A 25,663-nucleotide genomic window follows, 5' to 3' on the forward strand; every position below is an offset into this window, starting at 1 on the left:
TAGCTAATAGAAGGTGTTACTAGTTGCTGCTGGACTGCATTAGCAAGAAATACAATTCAGCTCACTATTTGTATGTTGTGGTCTTCAGCCTGAAGACTGTGTCGATACAGTGCTCCACATTAGCCCAATCTGTGTAAGCCCATTCATCCCTACATAATTACTGCACCCTACATCCATTAGAATCTGCTTACCGTTGTTAAATCTCTGTCTCTCTCTACAATTTAGCCTCCATCACAAAACTGACAGTTCCTTGGTGCCTCAGAATATTTCCTGTCAACCAGTCCCTCCTTTTATACAAATTTTTCTCCTCAGTTTTATTCAGTAGCTCTTCGTTATTTATATGATCTATATATCTAATCTTCAGCATTCTTCATTAGTACCACATTTCGAAAGCATCCATTGTCTTCTTGACATTCTATTGCCAGTCTGTATTTCATATTTTATCCACTTCCGCCTTGTCAACTACTGCTTCGCTTTCAACTTGAAGTCTTACAACTGCAGTTTGATTTCTGTAAATGTTGTAAATAATCTTGTGCCCCTGTGTTTTATCCCTGGTAGGTACCTCCAGAGCTTCAAAGAGCATATTTCAGTCAAGATTCTCAAAAGCTTTCTCTAAATCTACAAATGCTATCAACACAGGCTGACTTTTCTTCAGTCTGTCTACTAAGTTAACAGGTAGGGTCAGTACTGTCTTGAGTATTCAGACATTTGATAGGAATCTAACATTGTGCACATGTTGCATTGTTTAGTTCCTCCCCCCCCCCCCTCCCCTCCCCTACATATTCCTTCGACCTTCCAGCCTTCTCTTCTTTGCCAACTTCTGGCTTGTCATCTGAGCTCTTGTTATTCCTACAGTTGCTTCCCTTTGCTCCAATGTCATTTTTTTTTGTTAAGTTTCGGCATCTGTCTTATGCAAGTACAAAATCGCAGTTGCGATTTTCGACTTTCTGGCAATGTCGTTTTTAGATATCTGTATTCGCTATGGCCTACATGATTTGTGACATTTTTATATTTTCTCCTGTTGTCAACTGAATTCAGTATATCGTGTGTAATTCAAGGATTTCTACTGCACCTTTTCCCCATTTACATCCTCTGCTGCCTTCTCTACTTCTTTTCTCAAAAGTACCCATTCGTTTTGTAGTGGGTTCCTTCTCTGTTTCAGTCAGTCGTTACCTAATGGACCCTTTTAGGATTATCAAAAAACTCTGGTCTTGACTTATTCAGGTTACATCTCCTTAATTTTCTACCTATTGCTAGTTCTTTATTTGTAAACTGCGGTTCATAACCAATAAATTACCGTCAGTCTGCATACAATTTAAAATTTGGTTTCGAAAACTCTGTTCCCAACATGCATCCTTCTTTCATGATTCTTAAACAAAGTGTTGGTAATGATTAAATTATGCTCTGTGCAAAATTCTATCAGATGGCTTCCTCTTTCGATACCTTTCCCTGAGCCCATGTTGTTTTACTATTTTCTCTTTCTGTTCTTTCTGCCGAATTCCAGTTACTCATCACATTTTAAATTTTTGGTCACTCAACTAACTGAATAATTTCTTTTATCTTATCGTACATTCTTTGAATCCGTTCATCATTTGTGGTATGGATGTTAGCTTTATATCTATCTTGGTTATGATAATGTTAATGGCAAATTATAAATGGAGCAGTACCGCTTCATTGATTGTTTCAATAGCCAACACTCACAGAGTAGTTAAAATATGTGATATAATTATATCAAATACTGAGGATCAACTGTCAGACATGTTCAGTTATAAATAAATGCGTGCCGCATAAAAGATAATATGCTGTCAGTATAGTAAACTGTGTTTAGGTACAACTATTTGCAATACTAAAAGCTATTATGAGAGTTACAGAAAGTTTTTGTTCTGGGGCCATCGGTTTTCTAAATGTTGTCTCCTACATAGTGAGATAGGGGACAATCATAAATGGTAATCATCAAATCAGTTTATGGTGAAATAAGAAAACATGAATAATGAAATACGTGAAAGAATATATTGGAAAGAAAAAAACTGGTGTCTTCACCCAACTTTCACGGTTCCCGGATTCGATTCCCGACGGGGTCAGGGATTTTCTCTGCCTCGTGATGACTGGGTGTTGTGTGCTGTCCTTATGTTAGTTAGGTTTAAGTAGTTCTAAGTTCTAGGGGACTGATGACCATAGATGTTAAGTCCCATAGTGCTCAGAGCCATTTGAACCATTTTTTCACCCAACTTTGTCTTTCTTTCACATAGGTTCATGGTGTAGCTAATCAAATGGACTACGCTTTAGAGAGGGTCCCACAGATACCTCAGTGGCTGTCCGTTATTGGCTACCGCTAGGTTTTGCTGCTTCCAGATGGGAACGCCAATACCGCAAGCCACCGCATCACCGCCAAAAACGCTTGCCACTGGCATTGCACGCAATACTTATCTTTCTTTTTTATCTTTCCTGGGATTTTTAAGGATGAGCTAGCATCATGGGTTACAGAACCGATGCCCAAAAGCCCTTCAGAGCCTGTACCAAACTCATCATGGGTACTAGAGCCTTCTGTTCTGCCAGCTCCATTCTCACTCAACGACTCGTCGCTGACATTAGATGAGTGTTTATGTAAGTAAAAATTCATAGATGTCTCTTACGATATGTATATATATTTTAAGAAGATAATATACACTTAGACTGTCTATATTTTTATTACAGAAATGCTGGTTGATGAGATGGGTTTGAGTCCCATCTTCACACCCATGGACTCGCGAGACTGATGGCTGACATTGGATGGATGTTTACTTAATTAACGATTCATACATGTGTCTCTAAGAAATAGTTACACCTGCACACAATGGTTATTTGTTGGTGTTTCTTTTTTTTTCAGGAACGTTGTATGTGAGTTATCTCTGACACCCATGCCTGGGCCATCATCTCGAGCGCCCTGACAGTAACGGGAATCTACAACATTCTCTGGACTGTCACGAACATCTTCCTTCCCAGCCCCTGGAGACGGTTATTATAATAATCTGTCAGCCAGCAGCAGTTCCTCTGCCTGTCCTAACAACAACAACAACAATCAGATGCACCAGCTATATCATGCCACACAGCTATCATTTCAATGATTCAGGGTGTAGTAGAAAACAGGGTCATGGATGCCTAGATCAAGAATTCGGCCAGGTATCAAGGTCCGATACGGTTCCTGAATGCATGTAAACATGTTTAGGAGCAAGAAATTTCCAACATCCTCAACAGTCCACGATATCTCGCCATAAAATGTAATACATTCCTGTGCTGTCAGTTTGTCATCACAAAACATGATATTCTTACTCAGCTCTCATGCATTTATAGAGGGATATTGGTGCAATATCACAGGGAATCCGCAAGTGGTATGAGAAATCCGTCAAAATTAAGATGCAGTCCCTATTATCTGAATTTCAAGTATAAGAACCCAGTAAAGCCTTAAATAGGTTACTTGGCTGGATGTTCACCCATATCTTTATGATCCATTACAAGGAGGATCTTCCAATATCCCTCTTCCAGAAGGTATAAATAGGAAACATGGCATAATTAATGTTAAAAATTCCGACAGTGCTTCTTTTCTTTGGTCCCTTCTGGTATGTGAGAAAAACTTTGTGCAAAATGCACAGTGTACTAGTAGATATTACGTACATGGTATTCATGGCTATTGTAAACATGCTGGAATTTAGTTTCCTATCAAACTCCAGGGTGTTGAAAAATTTGTCCGGAAGAACAGATACCATCTTCATATAGGTAAGGCTAACCGGCCAATGATCTTCTTCATTGCGAATGCACTCAGATTGCCCGAACTCTTACGGGTATCGGTAGACTGACTGACGCGAGTAATGAGTATAGTGGGCAGGGGCACAACAAATGTAGTGCGTGGACAGTAAGTTGAGAATGTGGGTCTCACGGGGAGCGTGGCAGAGATAAGTCCCTACAGTCGCACTATCCTTAGTGTAGTCGGTGGCTCAGACGGATAGAGTGTCTGCCATGTAAGCAGGAGGTCGCGGGCTCGAGTCCCGGTCGGAGCACACATTTTCAACTGTCCCCGTTTGTATTTATTAACGCCTGTAAGCAGCTAAAGGTCTGGATTCCATTGCAATTTCATTCTTCGAGAGCTGCAAGATCACCAATGGTATCTGTTCTTTCGGACATGTCCATGCTGTATAGTAGGACATGTCCGAAAGAACAGATACCATCTTCATATATTGTTCCGATATGTCCAACCTCATGCGTTTTTGATCCAGCGTCAGGACTCGCGGCATCCGTCTTGCAGATAATTTTTTTCATTTCTAATTTTTCAGTTAAAATGTGATACAACCTTTCAGATGACATCTGGCAAACGTGAGCAGCCGGGGTGGCCGAGCGGCTCTAGGCGCTGTCTGGAACAGCGCGACCGCTACGGTTGCAGGTTCGAATCCTGCCTCGGGCATGGATGTTTGTGATGTCTTTAGGTTAGTTAGGTTTAGGTAGTTCTAAGTTCTAGGGGACTGATGACCTCAGAAGTTAAGTCCCATAGTGCTCAGAGCCATTTGAACCATTTTTTAACCGGTTTGAGCACATTTCCAATGATTTCTGGAGTAGTTACACATCTTGGCCGACCACTGCGCGGATCATCGTCTAAGGTCTTCCGACCAAATTTAAATTAATTTGTCCACTTGGCAACAGTTGAATATGAAGGAGCAGAGTCCCCCAGTGTATTATGGAAATCAGCATGAATGACCTTTGCTTTCATACCTTTCTTTATGAAATACGTTATAACTGCTCGAATCTCGATTTTTCCCATTTTAACAAATCACTAAGCGGGAACAACAACACAGCCACGTCACCGCCACAGCTGTGTGAGGCTTTAAATGCCCACTAGGTGTTTCAAGGATATTAAAAATTTTCAAAGGTATATTAACAACTAAATACAGGGCTATTACAAATGATTGAAGCGATTTCATAAATTCACTGTAGCTCCATTCATTGACGTATGGTCACGACACACTACAGATACGTAGAAAAACTCATAAAGTTTTGTTCGGCTGAAGCCGCACTTCAGGTTTCTGCCACCAGAGCGCTCGAGAGCGCAGTGAGACAAAATGGCGACAGGACCCGAGAAAGCGTATGTCGTGCTTGAAATGCACTCACATCAGTCGGTCATAACAGTGCAACGACACTTCAGGACGAAGTTCAACAAAGATCCACCAACTGCTAACTCCTTTCGGCGATGGTATGCGCAGTTTAAAGCTTCTGGATGCCTCTGTAAGGGGAAATCAACGGGTCGGCCTGCAGTGAGCGAAGAAACGGTTGAACGCGTGCGAGCAAGTTTCACGCGTAGCCCGCGGAAGTCGACGAATAAAGCAACCAGGGAGCTAAACGTACCACAGCCGACGGTTTGGAAAATCTTACGGAAAAGGCTAAAGCAGAAGCCTTACCGTTTACAATTGCTACAAGCCCTGACACCCAATGACAAAGTCAAACACTTTGAATTTTCGGCGCGGTTACAACAGCTCATGGAAGAGGATGCATTCAGTGTGAAACTTGTTTTCAGTGATGAAGCAACATTTTTTCTTAATGGTGAAGTGAACAGACACAATGTGCGAATCTGGGCGGTAGAGAATCCTCACGCATTTGTGCAGTAAATTCGCAATTCACCAAAAGTTAACGTGTTTTGTGCAGTCTCACGGTTTAAAGTTTACGGCCCCTTTTTCTTCTGCAAAAAAAACGTTACAGAACACGTGTATCTGGACATGCTGGAAAATTGGCTCATGCCACAACTGGAGACCGACAGCGCTGACTTCATCTTTCAACAGGATGGTGCTCCACCGCACTTCCATCATGATGTTCGGCATTTCTTAAACAGGAGATTGGAAAACCGATGGATCGGTTGTGGTGGAGATCATGATCAGCAATTCATGTCATGGCCTCCACGCTCTCCCGACTTAACACCATGTGATTTCTTTCTGTGGGGTTATGTGAAAGATTCAGTGTTTAAACCTCCTCTACCAAGAAACGTGCCAGAACTGCGAGCTCGCATCAACAATGCTTTCGAACTCATTGATGGGGACATGCTGCGCCGAATGTGGGAGGAACTTGATTATCGGCTTGATGTCTGCCGAATCACTAAAGGGGCACATATCGAACATTTGTGAATGCCTAAAAAAACTTTTTGAGTTTTTGTATGTGTGTGCAAAGCATTGTGAAAATATCTCAAATAATAAAGTTATTGTAGAGATGTGAAATCGCTTCAATTATATGTAATAACCCTGTATATTAGTTCCATTAAATTTCACCACATGCACTTAGCACATTGCACGTATTATTGAAGGACTTGCTGATAGCAAAAAAACTGCTTCATATAATCACAATTGCAGTGTGCATATGAAGCCTCAATTGGACTTTATCAAGGCCACATAATTCCAAAGTTTACTCATGCAACCTGCTCATGATGCACATAAGATAAAATGATTATCAATAACCTGCACTTTTAAAAAATTTACAGTATGCGAAAAACTTTTTAAGTGCATTTATTTTTATGTAGAATCGTTGATTGTAATTCAAATGAATGTTACTCCATTTTCACCAGTTAACACCACCTCACACTGGCCACTACAGCACCGTCACATCACGCCACGGTCATGTCTGGGTGAATTCACACTGTCTGTCACATGAGATCCATTCAAGTCATATGATCTCAGTTTGCATGGCTGTCCTCAACATTTTCAGTCTATAACAAATAACAAAGGAGGAACAACAAAGGTGTAGAATAACAACTGATATCAATGACGGTCCTAACGAAAGCAGTACACAATGAAGTATGGAGCATGAGAGCATGGTTGTGTATCTGGACGAAATGAACTTGTGGTCACGTGATCAACAATGGATGATGATGTCAGCCGTCAAAACTTTGTCCCAAAAAATCTTAATGGTGCTGTGATATGACATGATGTGAAGTGATGGCCAGTGTGAATTCCGCCATTTGAAATGCATTATGGAATGTTTTGATGTGCCATGGCTTGACATGATGTGATGTGATGTGACGTGACAGACATTGTGAATTGGTCTTAAAGTGCTGTAAAGTAGGATAATCAAAATTAGCTGCTAGTGTACAATAAAAAGCGGTGATTTCTATTAAAAAGAACGTTGATCCTATTTTCACGCATGCATCATCATCTAGGATGACGCTAATGTAAATGAGATACATGCTATTTATCCTCTAAAACAAGTTTTATCTCAAATGCTTTCGTCGTAATATGTATACTTCAGAGGAATTCATTCATACCATAACCAGTCTGAAGACTGGTTTGATTCGCCTTCCACTCTAGTCTATCCTTTCCAGCGCTCTTCATCTCTGTGTAAAAACTGCGACCTACAACAATCTGTGTAATGTGCTCATCCCTTGATCTTCCTCTACAACTTTTACCCCCTACACTTCCCTAAATTACCAAGTCGACGATTCATTGATGATTTAGGATGTGTGTTCAACTGATTCTTTCTTTTAGTCAAGTTGTGACACAAAATTTAATTTTATCCTAATCTGATGCATCACTTCCTCTCAGTTTCTTGATATTCCCATATAACTTTCAGCATTCTTCTGCGTCACCACATTTCAGAACTTTCTATTCTCTTCTTGTCTGAACTGTTTATTCTCCACTTTTCACTTCCACACAACTACAATCCAGGCAAATATCTTCTGAAAAACTTTTCGTTATTTGAATTTGTATTATATTTCAGCAATTTCTTATTTATTTTCTGACTATAACCAGTCTGTATTTTATATAGTTACTCTCTAATTCAGCCATCATCAGTTATTTTCCTGCCAAAATAGCTAAATTCGCCTACTACGTATCTGTATTTTCTCATTTCCTAATACAATTCCTCAGCACTGCCTGGTTTAATTCGGCTATGTTCTACTACCACTGTCTGACTTTTTTATGCTCGTCTCATAACCTCTTTTCAAGACACTATCCATAGCATGCAGCTGCTCTTCCAAGTCCTTTGCTGTCTCTGACAGGATTGCCACGTCATTGGTAAAACTCAAAGTTTTTACTTCTGCTCCCTAAACTTTAATTTCCTCTCCAAATTCATCCTTCATTTTCTTTCCTGTTTGCTCAATGTACCGATTGAATAACATGGAGGATACGCTGCAACTCTTCCTCACTTTCTTCTTGATCATTGCTTCACTTCACTTTCATGTTCTTCGAGTCTGAACAGCTCCCTATATTTTCTCCCAGATACTTTCAAAATTTCAACGAATTTATTCCAGCCAGTACTATCAAAAGCTTTCACTAAGTCTACAAATGCTAGAAACATTGATTTGTCTTTCTTTAACCTATCTTCTAAGAAAAGTTATAACGTCAGTATTACCTCATGTGTTCCTTCATTTCTCTGAAACCCAAACTGATCATCCCCAAGGTTATCTTCAACTAGTTCTTCCACTGGTCTGAAAATAAAGTTGTGCCAGTATTTTGGTCCGCCGCTCGTGGTCTCGCGGTAGCGTTCTCGCTTCCCGAGCACGGGGTCCCGGGTTCGATTCCCGGCGGGGTCAGGGATTTTCACCTGCCTCGAGATGACTGGGTGTTTGTGTTGTCCTCATCATTTCATCATCATCCAGGAAAGTGGCGAAATTGGACTGAGCAAAGATTGGGTAATTGTACGGGCGCTGATAACCACGCAGTTGAGCGCCCCACAAACCAAACATCATCATCATCATCACCAGTATTTTGCAACCATGGGTTATTAAATTGACAGTTCGATAATATCCACACCCATCAGTAACTGCCTTCTGTGGAACCGAAATTTTTACATTTCCTCTTGAAGCATGAGGGTATTTTCTCTGATTCATATATGAAAACGCGAAATGTGGGAAGGGAAACAAATGAAAGGATGGGTGGGAAATCTTGATGACTAGCTGCATAGGTCATTGTGGTAATGCAGTGGCGAAAGTTAAAAATTTGTGCTGGACTTTTTTTGTGATCTCATTTTGTTGGTTTTCGTTAATTTTATTTGTTCGGGGCGGACGTCCCATGACGCTTGTTCAAGTTCATCGCTGAGCGAATAACTCTCTGACCGAAAATGCTGAGCTACCATGCCAGCGAGTGGGATTTGAACCCAGATTTACTACTACTCATGAGCAGCTGCCCTAACCACTTTGGCCATCTGGACACAGTCCTTGCCTGACTCATATTTCCAACGTATCACACGCTGTAATCCAGTGTCCCTCGTCCACTGAACTCTGCTCGCAAATTCTGATCCCTGTAGGAGTTCAGATTATGTTTGTGCGTTTGCACTGAAACAAACGTCGAGGAGTCAGTGCCCTTTCTTTTCAGAAATGTGTATATCTGGGTGTTTTCTGTTTTGTCAGACATGTCTAACAGAATAAACATACATATAAACATTGAATTTAGGAACAGGAAGGAAGAATTACTGCCACTTCCAGCACTCTAATACACTCCTGGAAATGGAAAAAAGAACACATTGACACCGGTGTGTCAGACCCACCATACTTGCTCCGGACACTGCGAGAGGGCTGTACAAGCAATGATCACACGCACGGCACAGCGGACACACCAGGAACCGCGGTGTTGGCCGTCGAATGGCGCTAGCTGCGCAGCATTTGTGCACCGCCGCCGTCAGTGTCAGCCAGTTTGCCGTGGCATACGGAGCTCCATCGCAGTCTTTAACACTGGTAGCATGCCGCGACAGCGTGGACGTGAACCGTATGTGCAGTTGACGGACTTTGAGCGAGGGCGTATAGTGGGCATGCGGGAGGCCGGGTGGACGTACCGCCGAATTGCTCAACACGTGGGGCGTGAGGTCTCCACAGTACATCGATGTTGTCGCCAGTGGTCGGCGGAAGGTGCAGGTGCCCGTCGACCTGGGACCGGACCGCAGCGACGCACGGATGCACGCCAAGACCGTAGGATCCTACGCAGTGCCGTAGGGGACCCGGCATCATGGTGTGGGGAGCGATCTCCTACACTGGCCGTACACCACTGGTGATCGTCGAGGGGACACTGAATAGTGCACGGTACATCCAAACCGTCATAGAACCCATCGTTCTACCATTCCTAGACCGGCAAGGGAACTTGCTGTTCCAACAGGACAATGCACGTCCGCATGTATCCCGTGCCACCCAACGTGCTCTAGAAGGTGTAAGTCAACTACCCTGGCCAGCAAGATCTCCGGATCTGTCCCCCATTGAGCATGTTTGGGACTGGATGAAGCGTCTTCTCACGCGGTCTGCACGTCCAGCACGAACGCTGGTCCAACTGAGGCGCCAGGTGGAAATGGCATGGCAAGCCGTTCCACAGGACTACATCCAGCATCTCTACGATCGTCTCCATGGGAGAATAGCAGCCTGCATTGCTGCGAAAGGTGGATATACACTGTACTAGTGCCGACATTGTGCATGCTCTGTTGCCTGTGTCTATGTGCCTGTGGTTCTGTCAGTGTGATCATGTGATGTATCTGACCCCAGGAATGTGTCAATAAAGTTTCCCCTTCCTGGGACAATGAATTCACGGTGTTCTTATTTCAATTTCCAGGAGTGTAGATAATATCTTTGTAGATATGAGTAAAACTAATCACATCAAAGTTGAAAAAGTCATAAATGGTCTCTCTGATCATGATGGGCAAATAATCACAATTGACAACTTTAATACAAATCAGAACAAGGCTAGTGCACAGTGGAAAACCATTAGAAACATGAATGAGGAAAATATCCAAAAATTCAAATTATGCATTCGGGAAACTGACTGGAGGTATGTTTATCTTGCAAATGATGTTAATAGAAAATACAATTTATTTACTGATGAATTATCAGGTATATTTGAAAATGTCTTTCCAAAAAAGGTCTGTAGACTACAGAACAGGCAATCCAGCAAAAAACCATGGCTCACCAAGGGCATAAAAATATCATGCCAGAGAAAAAGAGAACTGTATATAATATCCAGATAATCCAATAATCCCCTCCAGATGAAATATTATAGGACATACTGGAAAATTTAACTAAATTCATTAAAAAATCTAAAAGTATGTGCATACAATCTGAAATTAACTGTCCAAACAATAAAATCAGAACGATTTGGAATGTAATAAAGAGGGAAACAGGTACTGCACCATCTGACAATGAAAAAACTGCTGACCTAAAAGTTGACAATTTGGAAATAACTGATAGTAAACAGATACCAGACACATTTAACAACCACTTTCTAAGTGTCACCTCTCAAATAGGTTGCAGTGGTGACCTAAGGGAAGCTGCAGATATTCTGAAACTTAACCTAACACAATGTTTTAATGATATAAATGTAACACCCATAACTGTTAATGAAATAAAAAAAAAGAACTCACTCATTGAAAAGTAAAGGATCTTAAGGTATAGATAACATCTCTAGTAAACTGTTGAAAGCCTGCAGTAATGATGTAAGTGTAGTACTTGCTCACATTTGCAACACTTCTCTTTATGAGGGAGTTGTTCCAGAGAGAATGAAATATGCCATTGTGAGACGTCTTTTCAAGTCTGGCGATGCTACAGATGTCAAAAATTATCGTCCTGTCTCTCTCTTAACAACATTTTCAAAGGTTCTTGAAAAGGCAGTGTATAACAGGATTGTGGCACAGCCCGCATCTCGTGGTCGTGCAGTAGCGTTCTCGCTTCCCACGCCCGGGTTCCCGGGTTCGATTCCCGGCGGGGTCAGGGATTTTCTCTGCCTCGTGATGGCTGGGCGTTGTGTGCTGTCCTTAGGTTAGTTAGGTTTAACTAGTTCTAAGTTCTAGGGGACTTCTGACCACAGCAGTTGAGTCCCATAGTGCTCAGAGCCATTTTTTTTTATTGTGGCACATCTTGATAAACTTAATATTATTAACCACAGACAGTTTGGTTTTCAAAAAGGGGTTTCCACAGAGCGTGCCATATATTCACTCACAAATGATGTCTTGGAGTCTGTTAATAGTAAGAAGTCACCAGTTGGTGTCTTCTGTGATATTTCCAAAGCCTTTGATTGTGCAAACCACAAGATACTCTTGGAGAAGGCCTATCATTATGGAATCAAAGGGCCTATAGGTAACTGGCTAAAATCATATCTTGAAGACAGGAAACAAAAGGTGGTTCTAAATGGCTACAACAAAGGATCTTCTAATCTAGTGGATTCTGAATGGGGCAAAATTCAGCATGGAGTTCCCCAGGGATATGTCCTTGGACCCTTGCTGTTTTTAATATATGTTAATGATTTACCCCTGTCCATTAGTAAAAATTGTGAATTCACAATGTTTACTGATGATACAAGCATTGTCGTAGATGGTAAGTCTACTGCTGATCTGGAGACTGATGTTAATGATATACTCGGAGAAGTTACAGCTTGGTTTTCGATTAATTCTCTTTCAGTTAATATTAAAAAAACTAATTTTATACAGTTCCACACAAAAAATAAAACTCTAGAAAATATAGTAATTGCTCATGACAACCGGGAACTAGAACAGGTGCAAACCACTAAATTCCTGGGGGTTCACATTGACAGTAGGCTCAACTGGGAACAGCATGTGTCCCTTACCCTAAAAAGGCTTTCGTCAGCAACTTTTGCTCTGAGAATCATTACTCATTTTGGGGACACCAACATTTTAAAATCAGCTTACTTTGGGTACTTTCACTCATTAATGAGTTACGGCATAGTATTCTGGGGTAATTCACCAGCCTAAAAAAAAATCTTAACTGCTCAGAAGAGAGCAGTCAGAATCATGTGTGGCTTCCTCCACGAACCTCATGTAGAAAACTTTTTACATAGTTAGCTATTCTGACCACAACATGTCAGTCCATATACTCTCTGATGAATGTAGTTAATAAAGACTATGCTCAGTATGAAACAAATTGTTCATACCATAACTACAATACTGGAGGTAAAGATGATCTACATGTTGAACTAAAAAATTTAACACTTGTACAGAAGGGAGTAAAGTATGCTGCCATAAAGACTTTTAATGCATTGCCTAATTATATTAACTGTACAAGAGAAAATGAAATGCTGTTCAAAGGTGTGTTAAAAAAAATACCTGCTTGACCATCCACTGTACTCGTTAGATGAATTCTTTTCCAGAAGTAATGCCCTCCCTTAATAATAGATGTATTTAATCTCTTAGTTATTAGATGGACGATACAATATTATGTTAATGTTATAGTGTTAATGTTATAGTTATAATGTTATATTGAGAATTGCTATACTAGTTAAATGACAGCTTGTAAATGAGAAAAAGTGATACTTATTAATATCTATATCATTGTATTATATTACTATTCTGTAGCATTAATTGTATTTGTACAATTGTATTGACACGTTCCACATCCAGACGAATCACTCGCATGTACGGATCTATGGAATACGCATACCAAATAAAAAAAAATGATGGGTGGTAGATTGTGACAGCTAGCTGCAGAGGGCATTGTGGTATTCAGTGGCGTAAGTTATAAATTTGTGCTGGATCAGGACTCGAACGCAGATATACCACTTCTCACGAGCAGTCACCTGACACTACGTGAGCGACAGAAGCGAGCGACAGTGAGCGACTTCTGGATATGAGACACTCCAGCGACAAGCAGCAACATTGGGCGAAAACCTTGGGTGTCCTGCATGCGAGCGACTATATCGCGCTACAAGGTGGCTGCTAAGAGCCAACCAGATGTTTCTATAAAACGGCGTCCTTAACCTGTAGAATACTGTAGCTGTAGAGTAAGGCTACAGAATTAGGTTTACTTAAGTAAATAAAGCTAAAAGGAATGCTGTGCGTGAAATTTACAAAGGGAGGAATCTCCATGGAGAATTTCATAAGTATCGTCAACTACAAAGATCACCAGACAAGTTCTTCTAATGCACATGAATGAGCAGAGAAGCATTCGACTATCTCATCAATAAATTAAATACGAATGTTTTTTTATATGATCAAGAACTTTTAACAGCCAATAAATGCGGAGGAATGACATTACATGACTAATTAGGCTAAATAGAAACTTAAGTACACAGACTGAGACCAGTGAATAATAGTTAGGTATGGTGTAGGGATAGTATATACAGTGCAGGGTGAGGAAAAGATCCTGGTTACGATTCCGAACCGGTCTTATATTTTTACTGACTCAGTTACGTTTCTGTATACTAAGTTTTATGTATATTGTTTACATTACGTCGCTAAGTATATTTTTAAGGTCTTGCCAAAGAACTTGATCTTCACTCTTATCCCAGTATATCACACACGTTTACTTCCTAATAGAGTAGAATGAACAACCACGAAATTTTGCAGATATTTGATGTTCTGTAAAAGTAAAGCTTACAAAATTCTTGAAAAGAAAGTCAAACGTTTTGTGTAATGATTTGTCTAAAAGTACGAAATAAAAACTATTAGGGAAACATTTGGTGCACCTCATTTTCTGTTCATGATTTCGAGCATCATTCAAAGGCAAATAGAACGTTTCTCTGATCTACTTATTTCTTTTACACAAATCATTTCATAAAATATTTGACTGATTTCTTCCATTTTTGAATTTCAAGATTTATTCAGAAAGCATGATCTTAATGACTCCTCGTTTGTCTTCCTAACATACTTGATTTGAAGGAAGCCTTTTCGCCATTTAAATACCACACCAATGTATCTTTTTATGTTCAGAATAGCTAGGTCTTGAACAGATGATTTTTTGACACTTCATTTACAGTAGCTTTTCGTGAAATATTTCAACTTTTCCTCAGCTTATTAATTAAATTTTCGTTCATTATCCTGATTACTTTCAAGGAGTTAAATATTTTCATGCCAAACTAGACCTCATGCTGTTCACTTTGATACCCCGTTTACCTGTTTCTCTACCTTTGTTTAGCTATGAAAATTTGGACAAAACCTCATGGTGTAAGACATAGGGAGTCTTGTTTTCGCTCCGCTCACTCGTTTACAAAAACGTATCGAATTTTAATCATATGATAGTCCTTTCTGCGTGCTGTCATTTCCAAAGATCGTCGTTTCGATATCTTGAACCTTTTATGTGATACGACGATTTTTACGACCACTTGACTCCCGAAGCGCAGGAAAGGTTCGGATGTGCCGCGAGTGACCCTTCGCGGATATAACAACCAATATCTCAAGAATTAAAAGAGATATGATTCCGGTCTCAACTTTAAATACAATTTAGGTATACTGGTTATATTTCATACGGAATAATGTGTGGCCTTAAATGAACTATACGGAAAGTCTACACAATGTGAGTTTACCTCTGCAAATTATTAAAAATTTCTTGCAGCACAGTAACTATGACGAAGAACGAAAATAAATTCTAACCTTTATCATTAAGGATATCAAGCTATAGGTTGCGGAAGAATCAATTTTTTTCGCCGAATAGTTTTCTTAAAATAGGCTGTTAAGTAATTCATACCTGCCGTCGCGTCCACTCCACTGCTTTGCCAAGAAGTCATGTGGCTGTCACTCTGTGTCGCACGTGCTGCAGCGACAAGATTCAAACGCGTTTGAATTCAAACGTCGCCAGTTGCTGCGGGAGACAGGCAGCGACACAGATGTCGCTCACGTAGGACACTTCCATAACTACACCTGCAGTTGTATTTTATCGGCTGAAGCTGTCGCTCGCTTCTGTTGCTCACGTAGGACACGGCCCAACCACTCTGGCTATCCGGACGTGGTCCCTGACCGACTCAAATTTCCAACTTAGCGCATGCTGCAATACACTATCTCTCATTAATAAAACTATCTACCCGTAAATTCGATTCTTGTGTGGGTTCAGATGATTTTTGTACAGTTGCAATGAACAAATATCGAGGAGCTGTTACTCTCTTTTTTAGAAATGTGTGTATCTGAATACTGTCTGTTCTGTTGGACGGTTGTTTCAGTGTGACTGTACATATATTGTATGTGCAACAGAACTGAAACCACTCAGATACATAAATTTCTGAATAATAGGGTAATCGCTCTTCGGAGTTTGTTTCAGGCAAATGCACAAATATCGTCTGGACTCCTACGGGAATCAGAATTTGTGAGGAGAGAGTTTAATGGATGAGGGATGCTGAAGTGTAGTGTGCAATAAGTTGGAAATTTGAGTCAGTATGACCATGTCAGGACGGAAGAAGTGGTTAAGGCTACTGACATAAGAAGCGGTAAATCCAAGTTCAAGTCCTGGTCTTGTACAAATTTTCAACTTTGGCCATTGCATTACTGTAATGCCCTGTGTGGTTAGCCATTATGATTTCCTACCCATCCTTTCCCTTTCCTTCCCCTTCCTATATTTCATGTTTACGCAATTTTACCAGCCACATCATCAGAAATGATGTCTGTTCTGTTGGACAGGTTCGACAGTACAGACACCACACAGGTATATACATTTCTGATTCATATGTCATGCACACAAAGTTTAGTAGATTTCTCATGGCTCGCTCTCCCACGGATCTCAATAACTCTGAGGGAACGTCGTTTACTCCATGGATCTTGTTTCCACTTAGGTCTTTCAGTGCTCTGTGAAATTATTCTCGTAGTATCATAACTCATGTTTCATCTTCATCTGCTTCCTCTTCCCTTTCCATAATGTTGTCTTCGAGTTCATTACCCTTGTAGGGCCCCTTTATATATTCTTACTACCCTTCCCTTTTTTGCTTAGTACTGACTTGCCATCTGAGATCTTCACACTCATACAACTAATTCTCTTTTCTTCAAGGGTCTCTTTAATTTTCCAGAAGACGACATCTATCGTTCCTCTAGTTATGGACACTTATACAGCCTTGCATTCCATTTATCCTACAGCCGTTCCTGCTTAGCCATTTTACATTTTCTATCACTCTAATTCCTTTTCACCTTCTTCTTTTATTGTTTATATATATTTTGTCATTTCGTCAGTTGAATTCAATATCTCATTGCTGTTCAGTGATTTCTGCTAGATCTTACCTTTTTTCCCTGTTTGATCCTCTGCTGTCTTCACTATTTCATCTCTCAAAGCTACCACTTCATCTTCTTTTGTATTTTTTTCACCTGTTTCAGACAATCATTGCCTAACGCTCAATGTCAAACTCTCAACAACTGTTGTTCCTTCCAATTCATTCGAGCCTCATCTCCTTAATTTCCTACCTTTCTGAAGTTTCTTCAGTTTTAATGTATAGTTCATAACCAATAAATTATGGCCAGAGTGTAACTCTGCACCTGGAAATGTCTTACAGTTTAAAATTTGGATTCGAAAGCTCTGTCTTTCCATCATCCAAGCAATCTGAAACCTTCCAGTGTCTCCAACTCTCTTCCGTGATTACAAAATTTTTACATAAACATTCAATCATATGCGCTGTGCTAAATCCTGCCAGGTATGTATCCTCTTTCATTCTTTTCCCTTAGCCCACGTACTCCTGCTACTTTTCTCTCTCTTCCATTTCCTGCAATTGAATGTTGATCATCTATCACAATTAAATTTTCGGCTCTCTTAACTATCTGAATAATGAATTTTATCTCATCACATGTTCTATCAACTTTTCATAATTTGCGGTGTTAGTTGCCAAAGAAACTTGTACTGCTGTGGTGGGAGTTGGATCCATACCTATCATGGCAACAATAATGTATTCACTATGTTGTTCAAGGTAGCCAATCCGCATTCCTATTTTATTATTCATTATTAGACGTACTCCTACATTATCCCTATTTGATTTAGTATTTATAACCCTGTACTCCCCTGACCAGAAGTGTTACTCTTCCTGACACTTTTTAAATTATCTTTCCTATATATGCAACTAATGTATCTAACCTTCCAAACTGTTTCCCATAGAACGCCAGTTTTGTTTATCCTGGAGCTGACATCCTTCTGAGTATTCCCAACCTGGAGTGCTAATGGGAGACAGTTTCACCTCCAGAATGTTTTACCTAAGAGTATGCCATCACCATGTAACCATATAGTAACTCTGCTGACCTTCAGGAAAAATAAGAGCTGTAGTTTCCAGTACAAACACAGCAAGGCCATATTGGCTAATGCTACAAGGCACTATAGGCGTCCACATGGGGGGGGGGGGGGGGGGAGGGGCCATGGGGGATACTTGCTCCTCCTCTTCCAACCCCAGGAATCAGGAGTACAGAGTTCTTTTTGCATTACAGCATCTTTCTCTTACACTTCTAGAAGTTATTTCCTGTGATTCTGCTAAGCCTCTCATTAAGTCAATTGTAGCACCTATAGAGTTTAGTTCTTGTAACATGACACATCACGAAACTGTTCAAATCAATATTTTAAAAAATAGCAGTTTTAGAGTCTCCTCCCCCCCCCCCCCCCCCCCCCTCCCAGAAAAAATTCTGCAGACGCCCATACAAGGTAGGGTCAGTCAATCACGAAGATTGTTGTCTTTAAAACTACTATACAGACAGCTGCCCCTATTCAGAAACCATATGTTTGTCTGGCCTCTTCACAGATACCCCCTCCCCCACCTCCCCCTCCCACGTTGTGGTTGCACCGATGGTATAGCTGTCACGTCGATGCGTGCAAGGTCCATGGTTCAATGTAATGGTGGTCTGGTGATATGAAGTACTCTACAAATTTATCTGTTACTTTTTGACGAGTTATTTCTTTGAAGAGATCATTGCATTTTTCTCTGAGAGAAAGAAACTACATATCACAAGGGAATTATCCGAATGGAACGGATACCGGTAGATGTGTACTTGTGCAGACGAACAAATGATAACAACTTCAGAAAATTTGGATGATTAATTCAAGGGAGAGAGCTTCGCAAACTGAGCAGGTCAGTAACGTGTTGGGGCACCTCTAGCCCTTATGACAACAGCTATTGGGCTTGGCATTTATTGACAGGGTTGTTGGATGTCCTCCTGAGGGATATTGTGCAACATTCTGTCCAACTGCCGTTAGATCGTAAAAAAATCCTGAGCTGTTTTTTTTTAGGTTCGAAACATACTTTAGTATCTGAAATAGACTCAACTACGTAAAATTTACGTGAGTAAGGGGGGAGGGGGCTAGACCTGGGGGACTGGAGTATTTATATAATTTTGGAAGACTAAATGGCGACTTGTAAGTAGCCATGAAAAGTTACAGTTGACCCTGTTAGAAACCTACATAGGAACGATTATCATCGTAATGAAACAAGAGAAGGCAGAGCTCGCATGGAAAGATTTAGGTGTTCGTTTCTCCCGCGCGCTGTTCGACAGTAGAACGGCAGAGAAATATATGCCAGTTTTTTGCTATCTTGCATATGCTTCACATGTATTTTTATATTAGTGCGCACTACTATCTTTGGAACATTGTGCTGCACTCTGTGTCTCATTCCAAATCCATATATGTTGCGACAAGAGTAAGGAAGAAACAATTTTCACAGTACCACACCACTGATCACACAATTACTTACCTATTAAAACAAAGTTGATCAGAAGTACCGGCACGATACTTTAGTAGTTTCATCTGTTAAAAACACTCCCTCTAATCGGAGAGAGTGTTAGATGGAGCGTGATCTAAACTAAGGGTACTTTCTCTCCCGCTTTAACTTTATGTTTCAGGAAGAATAAAAAAAACATACACAATATAGAAATTATTGTAGGTGAGCATAAATCTACATTACATTTACATGACTGTCTGCAATTCACACTCAGGTGCCTGGCAGAGGGTTCATTCACATTATCTTTCTACTATCCAGCAGCGCACGGGAGAAACCAACATTTAAATATTTTCATGCGAGCTCTGCTTTCTACTGTTTTATTACAATGATCATTCCTTCGTATGCAGTTGGGTGTCAATAAAATATTTTCGGATTCGGTGAAGATAATTGGGGACTGAAATATCGTGAAAAGCTCTCACCTCAACGAAAAACGCCTTTGTTTCTATTATTTCCACCACACTTTGGGTATCATATCAGTGACACACTCTCCCCTGTTTCCCGGTAATGCAAAACGAGCTGCCTTTCTCTGAACTTTTTCGATGTCCGTCAATCCTGATATATATCAACCCTGTGAAGCACGTCTAAGAATTAACGATGTGGATTGCCATGAAACTATCATAATTTCTCATTCGGAACAAATCGGAGAGTTCAAGGAAACTATGTACGTTAATGCTGTACGCTAAAGGGAAAGCAACTACCGTAAAATGCTTATTTGGATGTGCTAACAAGAAAAAAAAAAGAGTATTTCGACCAGGTAGATTTTAATTGGGTAGGAGTCACAAACTAACAGATACGATATGCTCTAAATTTTTGAGGACAGTAATATTAACATTGATCTGCCGCAATTTAGCCCGAATGAAGCGGAAGTTTGAGATTTAGATCCCCTCATCGCCACTATTGAATTTATAGATAATCAGTTCTTTAAGTTGTTGGGTAACATCGGAAGAGTTTCTATTGATAGAAACTCTAGAACTCCCCAGGAATTTGTTGGAATTTAAAAGTACATGTGATCTGCGTGTCGATACGTCAGTTTACCCCAGCACGTCGTTTGCTAACGCTTTTCAATACAGTTGCTGAAATCAAAATGGCGAATCAAAGAAGTTGTTCGCATTGCATTGCGTTGTAGTGGTCGGGTTTTGTGTAAATATTTGCGTGTTTGTGTGAATGTCTGAGTGACGGTGTTATGAATCGTGTTATGAAGGTGCTGTGGCCTAGTACACCCAGCGTCAATTTATATGCTGTATGAGTAAGTACCGAGTTGTCTCCGAGTCGTATTGTTTTCATATTAGACAAATACTTTTACCAGCGAAGTAGAGTTCTAGAAACGTTGTCAGTTATGTTTGTGACATTCGAATTGTTCTGTGTTTAAAGCCACTGTCGGTTAAGGAACAGCTTATGTATAAATATCTTGAGCTGATCGAAAACAGGCGATTTTCCGAAGGTTACGATGTGATGACAGAAATGTGTGGTTATGAATTGTAACAAAAGACGCGTTAACTCAGTGTTCCACGTTAATTTATATGCATTTACCACATTGTTTTCCCGTTACTTCCATATATCATTGCCAGAATGTGGAAGAAAAAAATCTTTTATGACTGTTTTGTATTGGTAACTGTTTTGTTCTGTTTAAGGACCTAACACAGGATTTGAAATATAAACAAATCGAATGTGATGTTTCTGTCGGATCATTTGAAGTTTCATTTGTAGGGAAAGAAGAACCGCCCTCATCAGATCAGAATGCCCTGTCATAGGTTTGCATGTTAGTTATTACGTGTCAACGATGGATGTATTATGAATTCATAGTCGGTTGCTGTTAAATTTTTGTAAACACGCAGAGCAAAAGAGTAACACTATTATACCTCTGCACATAAAATAGCATTTCAATACACAGAAATTTCGTGAATACACTCATCAACAAGATGAAAGTTTATGGAACAATTCATAGAAACAACTTGTATGTATCAGCAGGTCTGTGTAACAAAATGAAAGCAAATCCTCTACATAATTCATTGTAGGCAGAGTTTTGTATACAGAAATATCAGCGGCTCCACAATCTTTAATCAGAGGTTTTCTTTTTTTTCTGCAGCAGTATTTATGTGAAGCTATAGGTATAACCAAATTTGTGTACTGACACCAAAGTTGATGTTCTCATTTATGCAGTTCTAAAATTGTATTGTTTGTACATATGTCTTTGTGGCTACAAAAGATTTGTGTATGGTCAGTGAGACTGAATAGCCTTCAATTTAAACTTTCGGGTATCCTGCTGTAAAACTAACATAGACCAGTGTGTGTAATATCACTACTGAGATATTGTACGTGGTAGTAATATTAATCAACCATTGTCTTACACATTTAGTAAGTTATTAGACAAGTATGGAAATGTGTAAGTTTTTCATGCAGTTTTCTGACAGTTCTTGCAGAGACATAGTACAATGAGCTCGTGTAAAATATAAATAAAATGCCTTATATAAAACACAAGACTGGATTAAATAAATAAATCTGGAATTGAAAGTAAATGTGAGCTTCTACCCTTTTAAAAAGAGACTAGATAGAAACTGTCCACTGTGGTATTAAGAGCTTATTAACATATACCTAGTTAAATTGCACAAACAACTACTAGAGCAGTTTAGTTCCTGGATGGAAGTAAAGAATCATTTAATATCTGCTGCTACCAAACATCTTAACATAACTGGTGACTAGTGCGTCTTTTGTTCCTAAAATCCTTCTGGGTTACAGACTGTTTATACCATAAAATGATGAACGAGTGTTTTGGCCATTGTTAAAAGTGCCCTTGGTCGAGGTGGAAATACAGTGCATCATCTTACATTATGACAGTCTACACCTCCGCTAAATTTAATTAAAACTTACTGTACATCTCTTTTCTTCATTGTTTATATTTGAAATTCTTCAGCAGTGTAAAGTTTCTAGATACTTGTATTTTGCCTGGAATACACTGCTGAAGGCTGGATTAGGAAGTAGCTGTTACAAGGAAAATAAATGTCCTTGAGTTATTGTTGTAGCAAAGTTTTACTTTTTTTTCAGAAATACAGCTGAATGATTATAATGAAAAATTTTTCGCATGGTTTCATTCATTTTACTGAGGCCATGGAGAGCTATAGAAGCAAAGAATCAGAATGTAATTTTTCCACTGTGGGAAAGTTGTCAGTTCAGGCTAACCAATATAATGTATTGAAAAGATATTAAAAGTCTAATTTTTAATTTATTTTCACAATTTCAGTTAAATAATTCAGGTTAAAGAACATGTAACAGCTACAAGCAGAACAGATATCTACGTTTGTGTTATGTATGTGACAAGTACTAATTCATATGGTCACTGAATGATATGGAACGTGTCACTTGTAAGTCTGTTAAAAGCTGTTGATTAAAATTTATGTATGGGTGCTTGGTTGCAAGTGGGCAGTCAGTAGATATTTTGTTTACTTCTCGTACTTCTCTTCAACAAAATTAGTGAGTATAGATGTTCCATTTTAACTGATGCAACTGTGGGTTCATGGTGTCACAGTGTATATTGTGCAACTAAATGAAAGGTGTTTTTGCATTGTACTTTATTTTTGTACAACTAGGTTCTAGGTCACAAAGTTTTCATAAAACATAGGTTCCACTTGTAAGCCCATTTTCTATTTGGGCATCGGAAAATGAGCTTCAAACTCGAAACCGTGGTCGTGCAAAAATAGTTTTGTGAAACAAAGTAAAGAAGTGTGTAGTTTATACAAAATAAAAGTGTTTTTGATCTTCATAGCATGTTAAACATTACAGTAAATACTAAAGTAAACATAACCATTTGTTAGTGCTTTCACTCTTTATCTTTGGATCTGTACAGCTGTTATTTGTGGGATAAAGTTTATTTTTGAGGCAGAGATGAGGTGTATTAGCCCATAATTTGTAAATTAATGCCAACCATTTTATATAACAGTACACAACAAAAATGACCAAATGTGAGGTAGCTACTGCAGTCTTCTAGGGACTCAGGTCACTATAATGTATCTACTCTGCAAACCACTGTGAAGTGAATGGCAGAGGTTACAACCCATTGTACCAGGTTTAGAGTTTCTTCCCATTGCACTCACTGTCAGGGTGCAGGAAAAATAACTGTTCAGATGCCTCTGTGTTCACTGTAAATAATTTAATCTTATCCTCACAATCCCTACAGGATTGATAGATTGAATGATTATAAAGAATCCGCCTCGATTGCAAATTGAAACTTGATATTTACCTAGGTTTCGGCGTGGATAACCACACCTCCTTCAAAACACACTAAAACTACAAATTGCCTAAAGAGGCATGGTCCAACATTAATACAGAATGCCCAGAAGGGCAAAAGACTCGCATAAAATGTAAAATAAACAGTATGTGTGTACCATGTCAATAGCTATAATTAATGTTGGATCATGCCTCTTTAGGCAGTTTGTAGTTTTAGTGTGTTCTGAAGAAGGTGTGGTTATCCGCGCCAAAACCTAGGTAAACATTCGGTTTCAATTTGCAATCAAGGTGGATTCTTTATGATCATTAAATTATTCATGATTGCTGACACACTGCAATGTTAAAAGTTCTCATTGATAGATTGGTTCCCTTTTAGTCCTTTTTGCACGTAGTTCAGCAGGATTCCAGGATTGGTTGCACCTTCTTCTATGCCTACATAGATACTCCGCAAGATACTGTACGGTGCTTGATAGTGTGTACCCTGTATCATGCTACTAGTCATTTTCTTTCCTGATCCACTTGCAAATAGAAGGAGGAGAGGAGAATATGCCTGTATGCCTCTATATGAGAACCTTCATGGTCCTTACACGCAATGCATGTTGGCGGCAATAGAATCATTCAGCAGTCAGCTCCAGATGCTGGTTCTCTAAATTTTCTCAGTAGTGTTCCTCGAAAAGAAAATCACCTTCCCTCCTGTGATACCCATTTGAGTTTCCGAAGCATCTTCGTAACACTTCAATATTGTTTGAATCTACTGGTAACAAATCTAGGAGTCCACCTCTGAATTGCTTCAGTGTCCTCCTTCAATCTGTCCTGGTACGGATCCCAAACATTTGAGCAGTACACAAGAATAGAGTGCACCAGCATCCTATATGTGGTCTCATTTACAGATATACCACACTTCCCTAAAATTCTCCGAGTATACTGAAGTCAACCATTTGCCTTCTCTACCACAGTTCTCACATGCTCGTTCCATTTCATATCGCTTTGTAACATAATGCCTACATATTTAAACAAAGTGACTGTGTGAAGTGTTACACTGTTAATGCTGTTGCATGAGTGATTTTTAAGTAGTTTCCTTTGTAGACTGATTGCATTTTCCTTTATGTATTTGTACAGCTTTTTTCAGTCAGTTTCATGTCATCTGTGAAAAGTGTGGGGTAGTGCTGATGTCTGCAAGTCATTTATATGCTACACAGACACCAAGGATGCCAATACACTTCCCTGGGGTACACCTGAAATTATTTCTACATTTGTTGATCACTCTCCATCCAAGATAACTTGCTGTGTCCTCCCTTAAAAAAATATCCTCAGTCTGGTCACAAATTTTGCTTGACACCCTAAATGATTGTACTTTTGATAATCAGCATAGAAGCAATACTGAGTTAAATGCCTTTTGGCAATTGAGAAATACTGCATGTACTTGATCTTCCGTGATCCATGGCTTTCAGAATGTCGTGAGGAAATTGCAGGTTGATTTTCATGTGATCAACATTTTCAGAATCCATGCTGGTTGTTATGGAGGGGGTCATTATATTTAAGCTGAGAACATGCTCAGAGATTTCACAACACATAATGTCAAAGTTACTGGACAGTAATTTTATGGATCACTTCTGATACCCTTGTTGTGGATGGGTGTGACCTGTGCTGTCTTCCATTAGTGGGCACTGTGTTTTGATCAAGGAATTGACAGTTGGTTATAATTAAAAGGGTCTAACTCAGCCACAAATTCAGTATAGAATCTGATAAGGATTACATTGGGTGCTGTAACTCTGTTCAGTTTTAATGATTTCACCGGTTCCACAACAACACTGAAACTAATATCTATATCAGTCATCTTTGCTGTGTTAAAAAAAAAAAAAAAAAAAAAAAAAAAAAAAAAAAAAAATAACAAAATAAATAAATAAAGTGGGGCAATTTGCCTGGATTATCATTTGTAAAGGAACATTTTAGAAGCAAGATTTCAGTATTTCTGCTTTTGCTTTGATACTCTGTTTCATTCCTGTCTCTTCCACAAGTACCATGGCCCTAACTTCGGTACGACCAACAGTCTTTACATATGACCAGAATTT

The 25,663-nt window shown here is 39.5% G+C and overlaps 1 protein-coding gene across 2 annotated transcripts in view; it reads left to right on the plus strand.

The window, feature by feature from the left end:
• The first annotated feature begins 20,399 nt into the window (after window positions 1–20,399).
• LOC126183295 (GTPase-activating protein and VPS9 domain-containing protein 1) overlaps window positions 20,400–25,663 on the plus strand; it is a 303,063-nt gene continuing 297,799 nt past the window's right edge. For both annotated transcript variants that reach the window (XM_049925134.1, XM_049925135.1), the window contains exon 1: window positions 20,400–20,616. In XM_049925134.1, coding sequence (XP_049781091.1) covers window positions 20,606–20,616 — 11 coding nt within the window. In that variant the 5' untranslated portion in view covers window positions 20,400–20,605. The remainder of the gene's footprint in view (window positions 20,617–25,663) is intronic.

This window comes from Schistocerca cancellata, chromosome 4 (assembly GCF_023864275.1).
Source record: "Schistocerca cancellata isolate TAMUIC-IGC-003103 chromosome 4, iqSchCanc2.1, whole genome shotgun sequence".
In the NCBI taxonomy this organism is placed as follows: domain Eukaryota; kingdom Metazoa; phylum Arthropoda; class Insecta; order Orthoptera; family Acrididae; genus Schistocerca; species Schistocerca cancellata.